This window comes from Bubalus kerabau, chromosome 5 (assembly GCF_029407905.1).
Source record: "Bubalus kerabau isolate K-KA32 ecotype Philippines breed swamp buffalo chromosome 5, PCC_UOA_SB_1v2, whole genome shotgun sequence".
Classification (NCBI taxonomy): domain Eukaryota; kingdom Metazoa; phylum Chordata; class Mammalia; order Artiodactyla; family Bovidae; genus Bubalus; species Bubalus kerabau.
Genome location: NC_073628.1, coordinates 84770371 through 84788484, shown reverse-complemented (window position 1 = coordinate 84788484; position 18114 = coordinate 84770371). Strand labels below are relative to the sequence as shown.

Here is an 18114-nt window from a genome sequence, read left to right as displayed (position 1 = left end):
GAGATTATCTAGTCAAACTGAGGGAGAGAAGTAGAAATAGAAATGTCATCACTTTGTTGAGAGTGGGAAAAAAAGGGGGGGGATTTATATTTGACAGTTTTTTGATCCACAACTAAAATACATCACTCATTATCAGAGAAATGCAAATCAAAACCACTATGAGGTACCATTTCACACCAGTCAGAATGGCTGCGATCCAAAAGTCTACAAGTAATAAATGCTGGAGAGGGTGTGGAGAAAAGGGAACCCTCTTACACTGTTGGTGGGAATGCAAACTAGTCCAGCCACTATGGAGAACAGTGTGGAGATTCCTTAAAAAACTGGAAATAGAACTGCCTTATGATCCAGCAATCCCACTGCTGGGCATACACACTGAGGAAACCAGAAGGGAAAGAGACACGTGTACCCCAATGTTCATCGCAGCACTGTTTATAATAGCCAGGACATGGAAGCAACCTAGATGTCCATCAGCAGATGAATGGATAAGAAAGCTGTGGTACACATACACAATGGAGTATTACCCATCCATTAAAAAGAATATATTTGAATCAGTTCTAATGAGGTGGATGAAACTGGAGCCTATTATACAGAGTGAAGTAATCCAGAAAGAAAAACACCAATACAGTGTAACAATGCATAATTATGGAATTTAGAAAAATGGTAATGATAACCCTGTATGCGAGACAGCAAAAGAGACACAGATGTATAGATCAGTCTTTTGGACTCTGTGGGAGAGGGCGAGGGTGGGAAGATTTGGGAGAATGGCATTGAAACATGTAAAATATCATGTATGAAATGAATTGCCAGTCCAGGTTCAATGCATGATACTGGATGCTTGGGGCTAGTGCACTGGGACGACCCATAGGGATGGTATGGGGAGGGAGGAGGGAGGAGGGTTCAGGATGGGGAACACATGTATACCTGTGGCGGATTCATTTTGATATTTGGCGAAACTAATACAATTTTGTAAAGTCTAAAAATAAAATAAAATTAAAAAAAAAAAAAAACAAAATACAGAAATGTCTGTTCTTTTTTTTGTTGGGAAGGAATGTGTGAAATGTACGATTCGTAGAGATAGCAGCCTCAATTGATCTTTAGTGGGATGTGTGTTGTGGGGGGAGTCTTGTGTGCAAGACTATGTGGCATGAAAAATAATATCATTTTCAGTTTATGTCATACTGTTTGATCCCCATGAAATGTATTTGTTTTGGCAGCTGGCTTTACCTGTAACATTGTGTTGAAATTTGGCATGCAGTGTTTAATGTTGTTTACTTGCTAAGTGGTGTCCGATTCTTTGTGACCCGTAGACTATAACCCGCCAGGCTCCTCTAGCTATGGGGTTTCCCAGGCAAGAATACTGGAGTGGGTTGCCATTTCTTTCTCCAGGGGATCTTCCCAACCCAGGGATTGAGCCCATGTCTCCTGCATGGCAGGCGGATTCTTTACCACTGAGCCACCTGGGAAGCCCACAGTGTTTACTAAGCTTTAGTTATTTCACATGGTACATTTTGGTCAGTTTTTTAGATAGTAGATACTGAGTTCAAATTCCAGGGAAGAAAACTCGAAAAGGAGAATATAATATATAATCACCGACTGATACCGTGTTCAAAAACAGAGTTGTTTGGCTCATGTTCACTAATGTAACTTTTTCAACTGACAGTATTATTTGATTTAGGATCTTAGAATTTGAACTGCATGGAAATCATTGATAATTTTGGTATTTATTTTTTTTTTACAGAGAGGAAAAAGGAAAATGGATGACTGAAAAAAGTATTATTTGTCATATTTTAAAAGTTGTATTTCCTTTTCTAGGTTGCTGTAGTGAAACTAAAAAATGCAGATAAAGTATTTGCCATGAAAATATTGAATAAATGGGAAATGCTGAAAAGAGCTGAGGTAAGATTCTAATTATTGGAATATTTAAATATCTTAGAAATATTTTTAGAGAAAAATAAAATTATAGAGAGCCACTAGATCTTTAAGTATCATTTAGTAACCTTTTATCTATGATGGCATCATTTTTTAGGCCTGAAACAAATTTAGGAATTCATAGTTGTGATATAGTTATTATAAATGTTACATTCATGGTAATATTTTAATGTTTGAAAACCAAATGGAAACTTTTGTAATGTCGGGTTTGAACCTTATGTTAAAAGGATGTATGGCAACCAGTTTCTTTTATAGGAAGAAATTTTGTAGTGATTGATATCCAATTTGATTTAACTTGTTTATATTATTTCGTATTTATCTCTATTCTGCTCTAAGCAAAAGCCAGCAGGAATTTTGAATATGGCCTATAAGAATTCTATTTATTGCTGACTATGCAGTTAAATTTATGTTGCTGCTGCTGCTGCTAAGTCACTATGTTCTATATTATTAAGAATGAGAGTAAAATCTTCTGTTTTAAGAACTGTCAGCATTTTTATCTTGATACTAAATTTGAGGGAAAGACTGACTGGAGTGATGTTAAAAATGTCTAATAGCTGGTATTGTATGGTCAAAACTGACATTATATGTAAAGTTTTGGGAGGGATTCTAGAGGTCTCCTGTTGAGCTGGGTTATAGTGAGTTCCTGGATGAGGTAGGGCATTCAGGGGCCTCAAGGATGCAGAACTTACCAGTGTGGAAGTATTTAAATATTTTAACTTGCAGAAGGGTTATACTGCTGAATAGGTGAGTATTAGCCCTGGAGGTTAGTAAGATCCATAAGAGAATAATGAGAAATTAGCCCTTAGAAATGTTTCTTTATTTATAAGTACTTGTAGCAACCTAAAAGACAATGAACACATAAGGAAAAGCAAAAATGTTTCCCATGATGATAGATACATACCATGGGAGTGAAAGTGGGTGCATGCTCAGCTTCTCATCATATCTGACTCTTTGTGACCCCATGGACTGTAGCCCGCCAGGCTCCTCTGTCCATGGGATTTCCCAGCCAAGAATACTGGAGTGGGTAGCCATTTCTGAATCCAGGGATCAAACCTGTATCTTCTGCATTGGTAGGTGGATTCTTCACCACTGAGCCTCCAAGGAAGCCCAGTAGTGAAAGTAAATACTTCAATATTTCTTTCTTTTAGAAAATATGGAAAATATAACAAAATTCAGAAAAGAAAATAATAATCACTTGTATTCCATCACTTAGGATTAATAACATTTTGGGCATGTTTTGCTTTCAGGCTTTTTCTCTTTTTTTTGTCTACTGAAAAAGCTGTACAAGTGAAATACAGATAAATTCTTTGTAATGTCACATTACAGACAAAGCTAAAGTACTCATTGACTATACCCCACCCAAGTCCAGCCCCTCTCTGCCTCCCAGAGGTAATTATAGAGAGTTAATAAAATCCTGTTTAAAAAAGTATCTGGAAGGTTTCATGTCATATCTCTGACATATGTGCCAGTGCCTATTATATTCAATAACTTCAGTATTTACTTTTGCATTTCCCCTTACTGTCACTGGTCAGATTGAGTTCAGTATGCAGTCTATTTATTAGGGAGTGCTTTTGAAATTGGCCTTGATCGAAGGGAAAGGAGGTGAAACATGATTTATCAGGGAGACATCAGGCTGTCCCAGCAGCCTCTGTTGATCCAGCAGGGAAGTGGGGAGCAGAAATGGTCCTTCAGAGTTGTCCTTCCTTAGACCAAATGATTGCCCTCTTTGCAGTTGCCTTAGTCAGTCATTGGATGTGGGCTGCCTCCAGAAGGACATGGATGTGGACTAGTAGGCTTTTGGCAGCTGAGACAAAGCCAGGAGGAGCTGATGGCATTGCCGACAGTTGGAGCAATTAAGTCTTATTATTAAAAAATAGTAAATAATTATGTTCTTAATTGTTTTTCAGAATTCATAATTGTAGTGGGCTAGTGTTCCAGGGTTAGAACTTTTAAAAGATTGAATTAAAGTTTGTACTTAGTTTTTATGATGTTGGCTGCTGGGGAAGAATTTTGAAAAGAAAGAGTAAAGAGTTTAGCTTTACTTATTGACTGGAGGAAGTGGCAAAATTGAGGATAAAACAGGAGTAATTGAAAATTAAACATGATTTTGTTGAATTAAAAAATCATTCCGGATTCATTTTGATATTTGGCAAAACTAATACAATTATGTAAAGTTTAAAAATAAAATTAAATTAAAAAAAAATCATTCATATAGTCTGTTTCTGGGGCAAAATGGAATAGACATGCTTCTTTTTATCTCCCCCATTAAATACAGTTAAAGACCATGGACATTATGTATAAAATAAATATATGAAGACTCTGAAAGGCAGAAAGAATGAGGACCAGCTAGGGGCCATGGAACCCAAAGAACATCACTCATTCTGTGAAGTCTGTATTATTCTGAAGGAACCAACAGATGAGGACCATACAAAGAAAGTTAAAGATCAATATGCCTCATGAAGATAGATGCCAATATCCTTAACAAAATATTAGTAAATAGAATTCAGCAATATATAAAGTGAATTATACACTGTGAGCGAGTGGGGTTTGTTTAAGGGATACAAGGCTAGTTCATTATTTGAAAAGAACTTGCCTCAAACTACTTGAAACTTTCATTTTTTTAGGAGGAATTTCTCCATTGAAACTTTTGAAGAGGAATTCATTTTAAAGCAGAATGGAATTATATTTTTATGCTTGAATTGTCAAATCCTTCTTTAAAAAAATTAAGAAGAAATTTAGTTTGATCATTACTTATTCAGTTTTGGAAAACTGGTCCTACCAGTGATGCTTAATTAAATTACAAGTGAACAGCAAAATTTCTTATTTTAGTCTGTATATTGTTGATACTTTAAAACAATTTTCAGTGATTTACCTCCAATCTGTTTGTCATATTTATTTCTATTTTTGTTCTTGTGTAACAAATATAATTAGTACAACACAGATTATTTGAAGGTACTAGGAAACTTGTCTCTTTCTGTACCTGGCAGATAAATAATTAGTAAATAATCTTGTAGTTACAAGAGCTTCCCTTATGGCTCAGTTGGTAAAGAATCTGCCTGCAATGCAGGAGACCTGGGTTCGATCCCTGGGCTGGGAAGATCCCCTGGAGAAGGGAAAGGCTACCCACTCCAGTATTCTGGCCTTGAGAAATCCATTGGGTCACAAAGAGTTGGACATGACTGAGTGACTTTCACTTATAGTTACAAAGATTAATATATCTATAGATTCCTCATTTACAAACTTTGTTAGTATGTCAACAATGTCTTAAGTTAACTTCTCCAAATCAATTCTGTAAATTTTACTTTCTCTTCAAATTTATTCAACTCTGAAGGATTTCACTCACATGGAAGATGTGTTACTCATTTCATTGGAAGATGCAGAATCAATTACGGAAGTGCTCTCCATCTCAAGAGTCAAACCTTTCTGAGGCTCAGTTGTCTCTGTACCATACGGTGGAGGAATAATATATCTTAGTTTAACAGGGATAGTACTGGTTTATGCCTCTTATCTTACTATTTTGGTTACTGTTGTTAGCCCTATTTTATTATTTTTATAATTGACATGCCAATAGTAGTAGTTAACAGTAGCTGCAGTACTAATAGTAATGAATTCAGTTCATTAGATTGGGATTGCCTCTTCTTCCTGACGTGTTACCTGTAATAAACCAAGAAAATGCAAGCACTGTAGAAAATAAGTAAAAAGATAAAAGCTTTTTCTTCTCCCTCAGATAACCAGTCTTTCTGTTCAAAGTAAATCATTACTAAGAGTTTAGTTTCCTATTTATCCTTTTTTTCTCTTAGATAAATATATATTTATCTAATATATATTTATTTGTATACTGTTCATGTTGTATAATGTTCTTTCTGTTGTGAGTTACCTTGACAAATACCATTCTCAGTGAACATTCAGGTGATTTAGAGCTAGTTCCAAACAGGGCTAAACTTCCACACAGAAGCACACGTTTTTTTTTTTTCCTGGCAGTGGACAAAAATTTTGAACATATTCGTGGAATTGTTCTTGTTGAAAGGACTTCCCTAGTGGCTCAGATGGTAAAAGCGTCTGCTTACAATGCGGGAGACCTGGGTTCGATCCCTGTGTTGGGAAGATTCCCCTGGAGAAGGAAATGGCAACCCACTCCAGTACTCTTGCCTAGAAAATCCCATGGACAGAGGAGCCTGGTAGGCTACAGTCCTTGTTGATATTTTTGAGTAAAATAGATAGTGAATTTATGAGGGTTTACTGAATTGAAAATATAAACACCTGGGATATGAATATTTATCATGGGGTTTCTGTGGTTTGTTAGTGCTGGGCCCTCCATAGGCCCTTTCATTTTTGAAATACATGCTGTTTAGTTCTAGGAAATTTTCTCGTATTACTTCTTTGGTAATTTCCTTTCTTCTGTTTCTTTTGCTCTCTCTTTCTGAAACTTTTATTGGATATACCCTTAATGGACCAGTTAGCTAATTTCTCATTTTTTTTTTTCTAGTGAGGTTGTGTTGGCTTTTGCCATAATACTTCAGTTGGGTGTTTTATTTCTTCAACCACCCTTTTAGTATTCAGTAGCACCTCCCTTTGATCTTTTTTTTTTCACGTTCGTTTTTAGTGAGCCTGTGTCTCTGGACTGTAAACTTAAGGAGTTTCCCAGTTTTTTTCTCCCTCTTTAGGTAAGACAGGATGCTCCAACTGACTGGTGTTAGGTTTTCTCCTTTCTACCAGTCCAAAGGTCAATTAGGGTCTGATCCTACTCCAGCAGATTCAGATCTGGTTAATTAGTTCCTCCTAAGGGCAGGCCTTGTTAAGAACTGAGTGCTACAGCAAGTTTCAAAATGGTTTCCTTGCCTCTTTTCCTGCTGGAAGATCTAGGAGATTTTTCTCCTTTACTTACTGTTATCGTGTGATTGAGCTCCTGGAGGTGAGACTAAAAAATTGTGTAATTCTCCCTGACTGGGTCCTCTGCAGTTTTGAACTCTCAGAGTTGTCCAGACTCTAGAAATCATTCCCAGTTGAGTTTGTCTTACTCCCAGCACCATCAGTTCTGGTTTCTGCGCCTCTTTCTGCTCTGGCATCTCTGCTCTAGTAAACTGCAATATGTTCCCTTTTTGTATATCTTGTTTCATGGTAGCAATGTTTTCTTATCTCTAAAATATATATTTGTGTATATATATATATATATATATGTATATACATCCTTCTTGCCTGTCTCCATTTCCTCTATTTTTTTCTTTTTCTGTTTGGGACTATTATTCACATTGATTGTTATCATGAAATGTCAAAAATTATTTCTAACTGTTGGCTTATGATTTTAATTGAATTTTTCAGTCCTTAAACACCGCACTCCTCCATCTCTCATTTATTTAGTTACTTAATCTCACTATTATTTTAGAGTTTTCTCTGTAGAGGCCTTGCATATCTTTTACTAAGTTTACTCTGAGATAGTTGGTGTTTTTAATTTGCTTTTGGAAATGGTATTATTTATTTATATATATATATTTGAAAATGGTATTATTTAAAAAGATATTTTCTAATTGTTGCAATTATATAAGAATATAATGTATGTATGTTGACTTTTAAATTCTGTTAATTTATGTTTTCTTTTGTGATTTCTTTCCTTTTTTAAAAAATTTATTTATTTTAATTGGAGGCTAATTACTCTACAATATTGAATTGGTTTTGCCATACATTGACATGAATCTGCCATGGGTGTACATGTGTTCCCCATCCTGAATGTGATATCTTTTTATGCATCCACGTTGTCCACTCTTTGCATGTCTGACTCTTTGCAACCCCATGAACTGCAACATGCCAGGCCTCCCTGTCCATCACCAACTCTCGGAGTTCACCCAAACTCATGTCCGTTGAGTTGGTGATGCCATCCAACCATCTCATCCTCTGTCGTCCCCTTCTCCTCCTGCCCTCAATCTTTCCCAGCATCAGGGTCTTTTCAAATGAGTCAGCTCTTTGCATCAGGTGTCCAAAGTATTGGAGTTTCAGCTTCGCTCTCCTTAGTAATCTTTATATTACTTAACTAATATATTAATATACTTAACTAATATAATAACTTTATATTACTTAATCTTAACTAATTTCAGTTTGAGGAAAACAATGGAGTGGGAATGCCAGACTTTCATCTTATAAAATAAGTTTCTTATTTATCCTTAATATAAAATTTTACTATATTGAAAAGTGAAAGTGAAGTCGCTCAGTCGTGTCCGACTCTTTGCAACCCCATGGACTGTAGCCTACCGAGCTCTTCCGTCCATGGAATTTTCCAGGCAAGAATACTGGAGTGGGTTGCCATTTCCTCCTCCAGAGGATCTTTCTGACCCAGGAATCTAACCTGCATCTCCTGCATGGCAGGTGAATTCTTTATCTGATGAGCTATTGGGGAAGCCTAAGTGCATGAAAGTGTAGATGAAATAAGATTGAAAAAGAAAATAACTGCTGAAATTGGTTGACAGGTACATTGAGAGCAGGGGATTACTTTATTTTGTATGTGTTTAAAGTTTTATAGTTCACATTTTATGTTTAAAAAAATTTTTTTTCACTACATAGTTTAGAATGGATCAGAATCTACTAAAGTTAATTCTGTTGACAGGTAGTCTTTGGAGTTTTATTTAGAGTTACCAATAAGTCACATTTCCATATTTTAGCTGGAAATATCTTTACATTTTCAGCTGTTCTGGTAAGATAAAGTCAGGAGAAAGGAGTCTCCTAGACTTGATAAACTTCACTGCTTCTTTAAAATGTTAGCAGCAAACCATAACCTCAGGTCAGTTAAAGTCTAAGACAGAATTTAGTGGTGAGTATGTCAAATGATACTGTTTTCCTTCTAAAGTGAACAGAAGCATAATTATGGTAGATTTTAATAATTTATGAGTAAATTGCCCATTCATTTGGTTTAAGTTTTATTTGTTTTTAAGGTTTTCCTTGGTGATGCTGTTTAATGAGTGGCTTTAGAAATTCTATTGCATCAGACAGCAAAAGAGACACAGATATATTTGGCAAAACTAATACAATTATGTAAAGTTTAAAAATAAAATAAAATTAAAAAAAAAAAGTAAAGAACAGACTTTTGGACTCTGTGAGAGAAGGCGAGGGTGGGATGATTTGAGAGACTAGCACTGAAACATGTACATTACCATATATAAAATAGATGACCAGCGCAAGTTTGATGCGTGAAGCAGGGCACTCAAAGCTGGAGCTCCGGGAGAACCTAGAGGGGTGGGGTGGGGATAGCAGTGGAAGGGGGGTTCAGGCTGGGGGGACAACATGTACACCCGTGGCTGATTCTTGTTGCTCTATGGCAAAAACCACCACAATATTGTAAAGTAATTAGCCTCCAATTAAAATAAATTAATTAATTAAAAAAAGAAATTCTATTGCATCAAATAAAATTTATGGAAATACTTGAAAAAAATTAGGGCACTTACTTAGGTTAGATAATGTGAGTTGTTTTGTATATCATGACTAGTGAATTTATCTTGTGGGAAATAAATTACTAGGTACCTACTATGTGTAGGATACTGCATGATGATTTTTAAATGTGTATGAAATATGGTATAGCCATTGAGAAAAATTAGGTTTGCTTTCTATGTACAGGTGTGGAAGGCTGTTCAGATATGTTGTTACTTGAAAAAATGATTTATAGAGCACTGTGATCTCGTTTGTGTAAAGAAAGAAAAGTTGGGGCAGATAGGATACCACATGAATGTAGGGTTTGTGTGTCTATGTGCGTGTGTCTCTGTGTGTGTATGTACAAAGAAATTTTCTGAGAAGAAATTCAGCTGAGTTACTGGTGTTAATCATTGGACGTAACAAGGGGACAATGAATCTAGGAGGGAGCGTTTCAGTTTCTACTTTACCTTTCAGTTCTTTTGAAACTTTCTGGCATAGTGGTTTTTTAATTAAAAATTAAAAAATATATTGTAGAATTGTATCATACAAAGTTATTTTTTATTTTTAGTAACATATTTCTAAGATTCTCCAGGCTGTATCTTTATAATAATGGAAGTATATCCTGAGAATAAATAAAAACTTTTATAAATCAGAAAAAGATAATCCTTTAGAGAAAATGGGCAAAGGGAGTTTTTCAAAGAGAAAACTCAGATATCCAATAAGCATATGTACAATTATTTATTTGCACCTGTAATTAAGAATATGCTAATTAAAAGAATGATGAGGTATTATTTCATACCCATCTTATTGAAACATGCTTAAAAGTCTAACAGTGCCAAGTGGAGTTCAGGATGTTGTGGAAAATGGGTAATTTCATACACTGGGGTGAAGGTAGAAATTGTATAGCACTTAGGAAAGAAACTAGGTTGTGTCTGATAAAGTTGAAAATGCTTAAGTCTAGCATTTCTGCTTCCAAGTGTTTACCCTAGGGAAACTCTTGTACATTTGTACAAATATATTTATTGCAATATTGAAATGATGCAAAAATGGGAATAACCTATGTTTTCATGATTGGGAGGGGTTACATGAGGCAATTCTGCTATTATCATAGAATGGAATACTGTATTAAAAAATTAAACAGCCATTATTGATTAAAAAGTAATCACGTTGCAAAGGGAATAGATACAGTGACACTATTCACGGAAATTTTCAAAACAGAGCATTTCTATTGTTTTTGGACACATACATGTGTAATAGAGCATGTGGTGGGAGGAATATATACTAAGTTCAGATTCTTCATTTTTCTTAGAGGAAGAACTGATACTTCTCTAGAAATAGGACGGCTGCAACTTCTATTTTCTTAAAAGCAAATAGGTTAGGAGTAAATGTGACATTGTTGACATTTATGTTATCTAAATGGTAGAGTGAACCATGGTTGTTAAATAATTCTGCATACTTTTCTGAGTTTTTTGAACTATAACAGTAATTTTAAATATAAAATACTTTTAAGTTTACTATTCAGTTGTTCAGTTTTTGAGGGTTCTTTGAAACTTGATTTATTGGAAAGTCATATAATGTTGTTGGAAATACAGCATTATATGACTTTATTATTTGACTTTATTATTATGTTGTATAATAATGTTGGAAAGTCATATAATATATAATACATATAATGTATTCCTTTTTCAGAACAGAAAGTATAATATTTGAGTAATTGTTTGCATAATATATTCCTAGTTTTACATAAAGTATTCTTTATCTAAAAATTTATTTTTTTCCTTTTCAGACAGCATGTTTTCGTGAAGAAAGGGATGTATTAGTGAATGGAGACAATAAATGGATTACAACTTTGCATTATGCTTTCCAGGATGACAATAACTTAGTAAGAATCATTGTTCTATGTTTCTATATATTTATTATCTTTTTATTGGCAAAATTTAGCATTATTTTCTGTGAAGCATTGTTTAAATGTAAATGTTATTTAGAAAACCACTGTATTTCACAGAGTATAAGTTTGATATATGATTTGTTTCCCTGGGTAATTTAATACCTTTCAATTGGAATTTTTAATGTTTTTTAGTAAGTAAGTCAAATCCAAACATTTAAATTCTGTAAAAGGTGGTCAGGATTTTTTCCCCATGATTCTGTCAATGTATTTTATTTGTATTGTAAATGTAATAGTATTCTATTACTATTTAGAATTTTACATATTTTTCAAAGTTGTCTTGTGCTTCTTTAAGTAAAGCCATATTTAAAATGTAGGCTTTGTTTAATTTTATATTAACGTCATGGACCACTAGACAAAAGAAGTTGGGGGAGAGCTTGGAGGAAAATCAAACTGTTAGAAACACTGCCAAATGAAGATTGAAGAAATGAACAAGTGAACAGGGAAATAAGACAGAATCTACCACAGTTGAACATAAGATTCCTGGGCTATTACTCAGGGGTCTTCATTTTCTGACCCCAATTTTTATTTCAAGATTTATTTTTTGGCATGCATATGCTTAGTGACTGCTTTGTGCCAGCCACTACACTATGTACTGGGATATAAAAATTAATAAGACATTTTTCATTTGATAAACATTTATTGGACATGTCCTGTGTGCTTGGCACTGTTCTTTAGATTCTAGCAATTTGGTAATAAATAAGACAAAGATCTTATTCTTACATTCTTGTGAGGGAAGCCAGATAAGAAATTCAGTCAATTAAATAATATTTTCACATTGTTTCTTATAAAGAAAAATATAACATTTATTCAAAGATATAAAGTCAATAAGGGCTCTTCCAAGACAAGTGTAAGTTGGCTAAACCAAGAAGGGAGAAGAGGCAGAGAGGGGTTGGTGAACATGGAGATCTAAAGCCACCTGTTATGTTCCTGTTGATGGAGGATAGAGAAAGAGGCTTTGGTGATGAGAGAGGAGAGATACATGAGTCACACTGTGTAGCACTTTATACATTATGGTATGTAAATTAGACTGTAACAGCCATGAGTTTCAAAAGCAAACTTTTTTTAAATCATAGAACTCATGTGTGATTTTTAAAATGACATTATATCTGAAAGCCAGCTTAATTGGTAAAGAATCCGCCTGCAATGCAGGAGACCTGGGTTCGATCCCTGGGTTGGGAAGATCCCCTGGAGAAGGGAACAGGTACCCATTCCTGTATTCTGGCCTGGAGAATTCCATGGACTGTATAGTCCATGGGATCACAAAGAGTCGAACATGACAGAGTGACTTTCACTTTCACTTTCATATCTGAAAGTCTAGACAGTGAAGCCTATAGAAATGCAGCTGCCCTGATTGATATCTTAGCTTTCCTCCTCCTACTTTCTGTCATGCTTTTTCAGGGTTCTTTCTTGGAGCAAAACTGCTGTTTTAGGACTGTAGAAGGGTCTGTGGCAGGAAAGGATGGGGTTGTCAGAGGAATGAGAGGAAGGCTAATAGGGTTATGATAAGGAGGGGAGAGATATGTAAAATGAGGCTTCCTGAGTGTAGGCCATGCAGAAGAGTTCAAATTTTACTCTAATTTCAAGGAGGATTTTAAGGACAGTGTGATAATCAGTTTTGTATTTTATACAGAACATCTTAGCAGCAGTGTGAAGGATGGATTTCAGAGGGCTAGACTAGAGAGACTAGTTAGGAGACAATATTCAGGTGACAGGTAATGAGGATTTGAATAAAGGTGATGGAGGGGATGGATTCAGGTACTATTTAGGAAGTAAAATAATTAGAACTTGTGTTAGAATGAATGTCAGTGGCGGAGAGAGGAATCAAAATGATTCCGTTTTCACGTGTCTGTCTTAGGGGTTCAGTACTTGGTAGTTGATTCCGGAGTTGGGGAATATAGGAAGGAAGAGAAAATTTAGAGTAGATGGGAAAATGGTTAGTTTAATTTGGTATATGTTGGGTTTGAATTATAGTGTGATCTATTTAATGGGTTATAGATATTAGCCTGGTGTTTCTAAGGGTAAATAGCACCATTTATTTTGGAGTTGTTATCTTATAGATTTTGGTAAGCTCTGACCTGTGGTTTAAATCTGGACCACCACCTATTTTCACACAGCCTGCAAGCTAAGAATTATTTTTACATTTTAAAATAGTTGAAAGGAAATCAAAAGAAGAGTATTTTGCGACTTGTGAATCTTTTAAAGTTCACATTTCAGTGTCTGTAGTTTTATCGACATAGCCATACTGTTGATTTGCACACTACCTATGGCTGCTTTTGTGCCTCAGTGGCAAAGTTGACTAGTTGTGATGGAGACTGGCACTGACAGAGGGTAACACTATATGTGTTACTCAGTGCTTTGCACTGCTGTGCTCAGCAGACTATAAATTGCAGTGACATTTCAAGTGCTGTATATATGTGTGTGTGTGTGTGTGTGTGTGTGTATATATATATATATGTATATATATATATCTCGCTATATACCATGGCATTTTTTATTTAAATTAATAGCACATATGCCTCATGTCAAAATAAGAAAGGTAGATTTTTCAAATATCATGCTCTTAAGGCACAGTAGATTGTGGATTATTTTATTAATAAATTACAGCATGGTGTTTATTACGCCACTGTGCTTCACTTGTACTAATAGAGTACAGTAAATGTCTACACTGCTAAACTGAGCACTCATCACAACATCCCTAACTCACAGGAAAGCAGCAGTCAGAAAAGTTAGAAAATGTAACCTAATATCTTACCAGAGCAGAATCTTCACAAAATAAAAAATGAAAGTGAGGCTGCAACTATAGTACCTGAGTGTCTCATTTATTAACCAAGCAAGGAAAGCCATTGACCAATATTGAGTTAATGAAATCATATATGATTGTAGCAGCCAAAGAAATGTGTCCATGGAAAATAAACTTGTCTAAGACTTAAGGAGAACAGTTACTCAAAGAATTGAGGACATTGGAAGGAGCATCAATGGTGGATTATAAAAGCAGAGAGAGATAATCGTTCCCTATCACATTGAGAGGTTTTCTTTGACTCTTGAGTGGAAAGATGTTGCTGATTCTGCTCGATCCTTGTTATTTGAGGAATCAGTTTTTGAGTTTGAAATATCTGAGGAATTAGCCTCTCTGAACAGTTTTTGTGGAATCATTATTGTCATATTATTAGGTTGGCGCAAACGTAATTGCAGTTTCAGACCATGAATTTTAAATCATTATAACTAGGCTCAAATATATCTTTATTAATCAAAATAGGAACCATTACAATCAACACATTTTTGCCAACGAGAAATAAGTTTATTCCTGTAGCGTAAAAATCCACGCTTTGGGATTTGATGAACTTTTGGAAAGTATTTTCCACATTCTGCTGGTTGTGGAAGCATTTTCCCTGCAGTAAGTAGTCTAGATACGTGAAGAAGTGGTAGTCGGTTGGCAAGAGGGCAGGTGAATATGGCATATGAGGCAAAGCTTCATAGCCTAATTCCTTCAACTTGGGAAGCATTGGTTGTGCAATCGGGTATTAGCATGAAGAACTGGGCCCTTTCTGTTGACCAGTGCTGGCTGCAGGCATTGCAGTTTTCCATGCATCTCATCGATTTGCTGAGCCTGCTTCTCAGATGTAATGATTTTGCTGGGATTCGGAAAGGTGTAGTAGATCAGACTTGCAACAGACCACCAAACAGTGACCATGTCCTTTTATTTGGTGCAAATTTGGCTTTGGCAAGTGCTTTGGAGGAACTTCTCGGTCCAGCCATTGAGCTGGTCATCACCAATTGTCGTATAAAATCCACTTTTTGTCACACATCACAATTCAATCGAGAAATAGTTCACTGTTGAGTAAAACAAAAGATGATGACACTTCAAAGCGATGATTTTTTTGATTTTTCAGTCAGCTCATAAGGCACCCACTTATTGAGCCTTTTCACCTTTCCAATTTGCTTCAAATGCCAAATGACTGTAGAATGGCATTGAACATTGAACGCCAATATTGAATTCTTGGACAACTTCTTGTGTAGTTGTAAGAGGATCAGCTTCTGTAATGGCTCTGTAATGGCTTCTGTAACAGAGGTTGTAAACTTTCAATGTATGGCCACTGTGCTCCTCATCTTCAAGGCTCTTGTCTCCTTTGCAAAACTTCTTGAACCACCACTGTACATTCTTTAGCAGTTCCTGGACCAAATGCATTGTTGATGTTGTGAGTTGTCTCTGCTGCTTTATGAGCCATTTTGAACTGAAGAAAATTGCTTGAATTTACTTTTTGGTCTAACATCATTTTCCTAGTCTAAAATAAATATAAAGTAAACAGCAAGTAATAAGTCAGTAGCAAAAACAAACAAACAAAAAACCATAAAGCGAGAAATGTGCATTAAAATGATACATAACATAACCACATTTATTTAAGAATATATTCCAGTATCAAAGTCAGATTTCAGCAATGCAAAAACTGCAGTTACTTTTGCACCAACCTACTATTTTCAAAGAAGTTGAAAAAATATTGTTTTGATACAACCTGAATTGTAATCTGCTAAAATGTGTTACAATGGAGTGTGGTAAAACAGGAAAAGGCTTATTTGGACAGATTTACAAATTATATGAAAATAATAGGTGCTTGAAGCCTGTGGATGTTCATTTTTGTGTTAATCAGCAGGCAGCTTGCTGCAAGTATTTGAATCTATTATGTATTGAACCAGTAGTATCAAAGTTGTGTTTCATTCAGTTTTTTAGAAACAACTATTATCATTTCTCTGGATTTTTTTTTTTTGTCAAATCAAAAGCCAAACATTCTTGCTATGCCATACACCCATTCACTGATTTTGCAATGGTAACATTTTATTACAGTATTTTGAACAAAGGGCTGGCTGAAATATTTCTGAACCCAAAACCCCACCTTCAACCATTATTGTGAAGTATTGAATAGGCTTGGAAATTAGCTTTTCCTGTAGACTTGATATGTTTTCAAAATAAATTTAATATAAGATTACAAGGCAAAACAACACTTATATGAAAAACTATACTGTGGTGAAGTCATTTTGACAGCTAATGTTTGAATTACAAGAGATGTCAAGTTGCTGTATCTACTTCCCATATTGTCAAAAGTGAAAAGGAGAGAGATCTCCATTTCCATATAGATTTGCAGCAGATAGATATTTTGAGGTCAAACTACAGTTCTAACATCAGTTCTTGGCACTTGATGTGAGTGCAAAGGAGATGTTCATAGTTCAAAATCCGTTTAACTGGGCAGTGAAGAACTTCCATTTAACTTTCACTTAGAAGTGGTTAATCTGCAGTAATGACATGCTTAAACCCAAGTATCAGGAGAAAAATTCAATCGCATTCTATAAATGCCTTACAGCTGAGGAATATGCTCAATCAAAACTATATACTCATGAACTGACACCAGTACCTTTTCTTGTGAATAGATAGTTTCACAGATGGGATGTATAGAATCTCATTGTAGATCAGCATTTACAGATTTACATTTGCAGTAGATTTTTGATGACTTGAGGCTTCCCTATTAGTTGAGCTGGTGAAGAATCTGCCTGCAATTCAGGAGACCCCAGTACAATTCCTGGGTCGGGAAGATCCCCTAGAGAAGGGAACAGCTATCCACTCCTGTATTTTGGCCTGGAGAATTCCATGGACTGTATAGTCCATGGGGTCGCAAAGAGTTGAACGTGACTGAGAGACTTTCACTTCAACTTTCTTTTGATGATAGGGATCACTAACTTTGAGCCCCAGTTAAGCGAACTTTTATATTCCCCTCTGCTTACAAAAGGATTACATTTTCTCATTAATAGTCTGTATTACCAAAATTGTACTTATTATCATTATATTTTGAATTTTGCTAATGAAACATGTGGAAATTTTTTGTTATTATATATGTACCTATATGTTATTTTGATTTTGCCTCTTGCCTGCCAAGCCTAAACCCTATTTACTATGTAGTCCTTTACAAGAAAACTTGGCCAACACCTTTTGCAGATAACAGTGAATACAAGGAGCGAATGAGAATCAATAAATAGTGCTTGTGAAATGAGAAAACAGATGTGCCTAGAGAAGACGGAGATAAGACACCTGAAGTAGAAAACTTGTGGACATGATCCGAGCAAGAAAGAGAATCATAATACTGCACCATGAAAGCTAAAGCAAGAAGAGTTGGTAGAGGAAACCATTAACAGTGTAGTCTTGTTGTTATTGTTCATTCATGTCCAACTCTTCATGACACCGTGGACTGCAGCACACCAGGCTTCCCTGTCCTTCACCATCTCCCGGAGCTTGCTCAAACTCACATCCATTGAGTCGGTGATGCCATCTAACCATCTTATCCTCTGCTGTCCCCTTCTACTCCTTCCTTCAATCTTTCCCAGCATCAGGGTCTTTTCTAATGAGTTGGCCCTTTGCATCAGGTGGCCAAAATATCAGAGCTTCAGCTTCAGCATCAGTCCTTCCAATGAATATTCAGGATTGATTTCCTTTAGGATTGACTGATTTGATCTCCTTGCAGTCCAAGGTGCTAAATAAAAAAGAGATGACTGGAAATACTGTGCCCACCCAAATCCTGTGTTTCAGCCTCAGTGGAATACCCTCCATTCTTGAACATCCTCTGTGCTCTTCTATACTTTTCTTCATCTTTATTTTCCATAATACCTTTCATACTGTGTCACTCCTCTTCCTGCCACTAGTCCTCTTGAAGTCTAGCCAGTACTTTAAAACTGTACTCAAATTCTGTGTCTTAAAGTAATTCAGAATTCACAATTTGAATTAATCTTTCCTATTTCATTTTACCTTTATATTTTTAGTACTGCTATTATATGATTAACCTGTGTGTTTGTGTGTGTGT

At 35.5% G+C, this 18114-nt stretch overlaps 1 protein-coding gene across 13 annotated transcripts in view; it reads left to right on the top strand.

Moving 5' to 3' along the window:
• Positions 1 to 18114, top strand: part of CDC42BPA (CDC42 binding protein kinase alpha) — a 296694-nt gene that overhangs the window by 97166 nt on the left and 181414 nt on the right. For all 13 annotated transcript variants that reach the window (XM_055582031.1, XM_055582040.1, XM_055582035.1 and 10 more), the window contains 2 exons: positions 1813 to 1896; positions 11111 to 11206. In XM_055582031.1, the coding sequence (XP_055438006.1) occupies positions 1813 to 1896; positions 11111 to 11206 (180 nt within the window). The remainder of the gene's footprint in view (positions 1 to 1812; positions 1897 to 11110; positions 11207 to 18114) is intronic.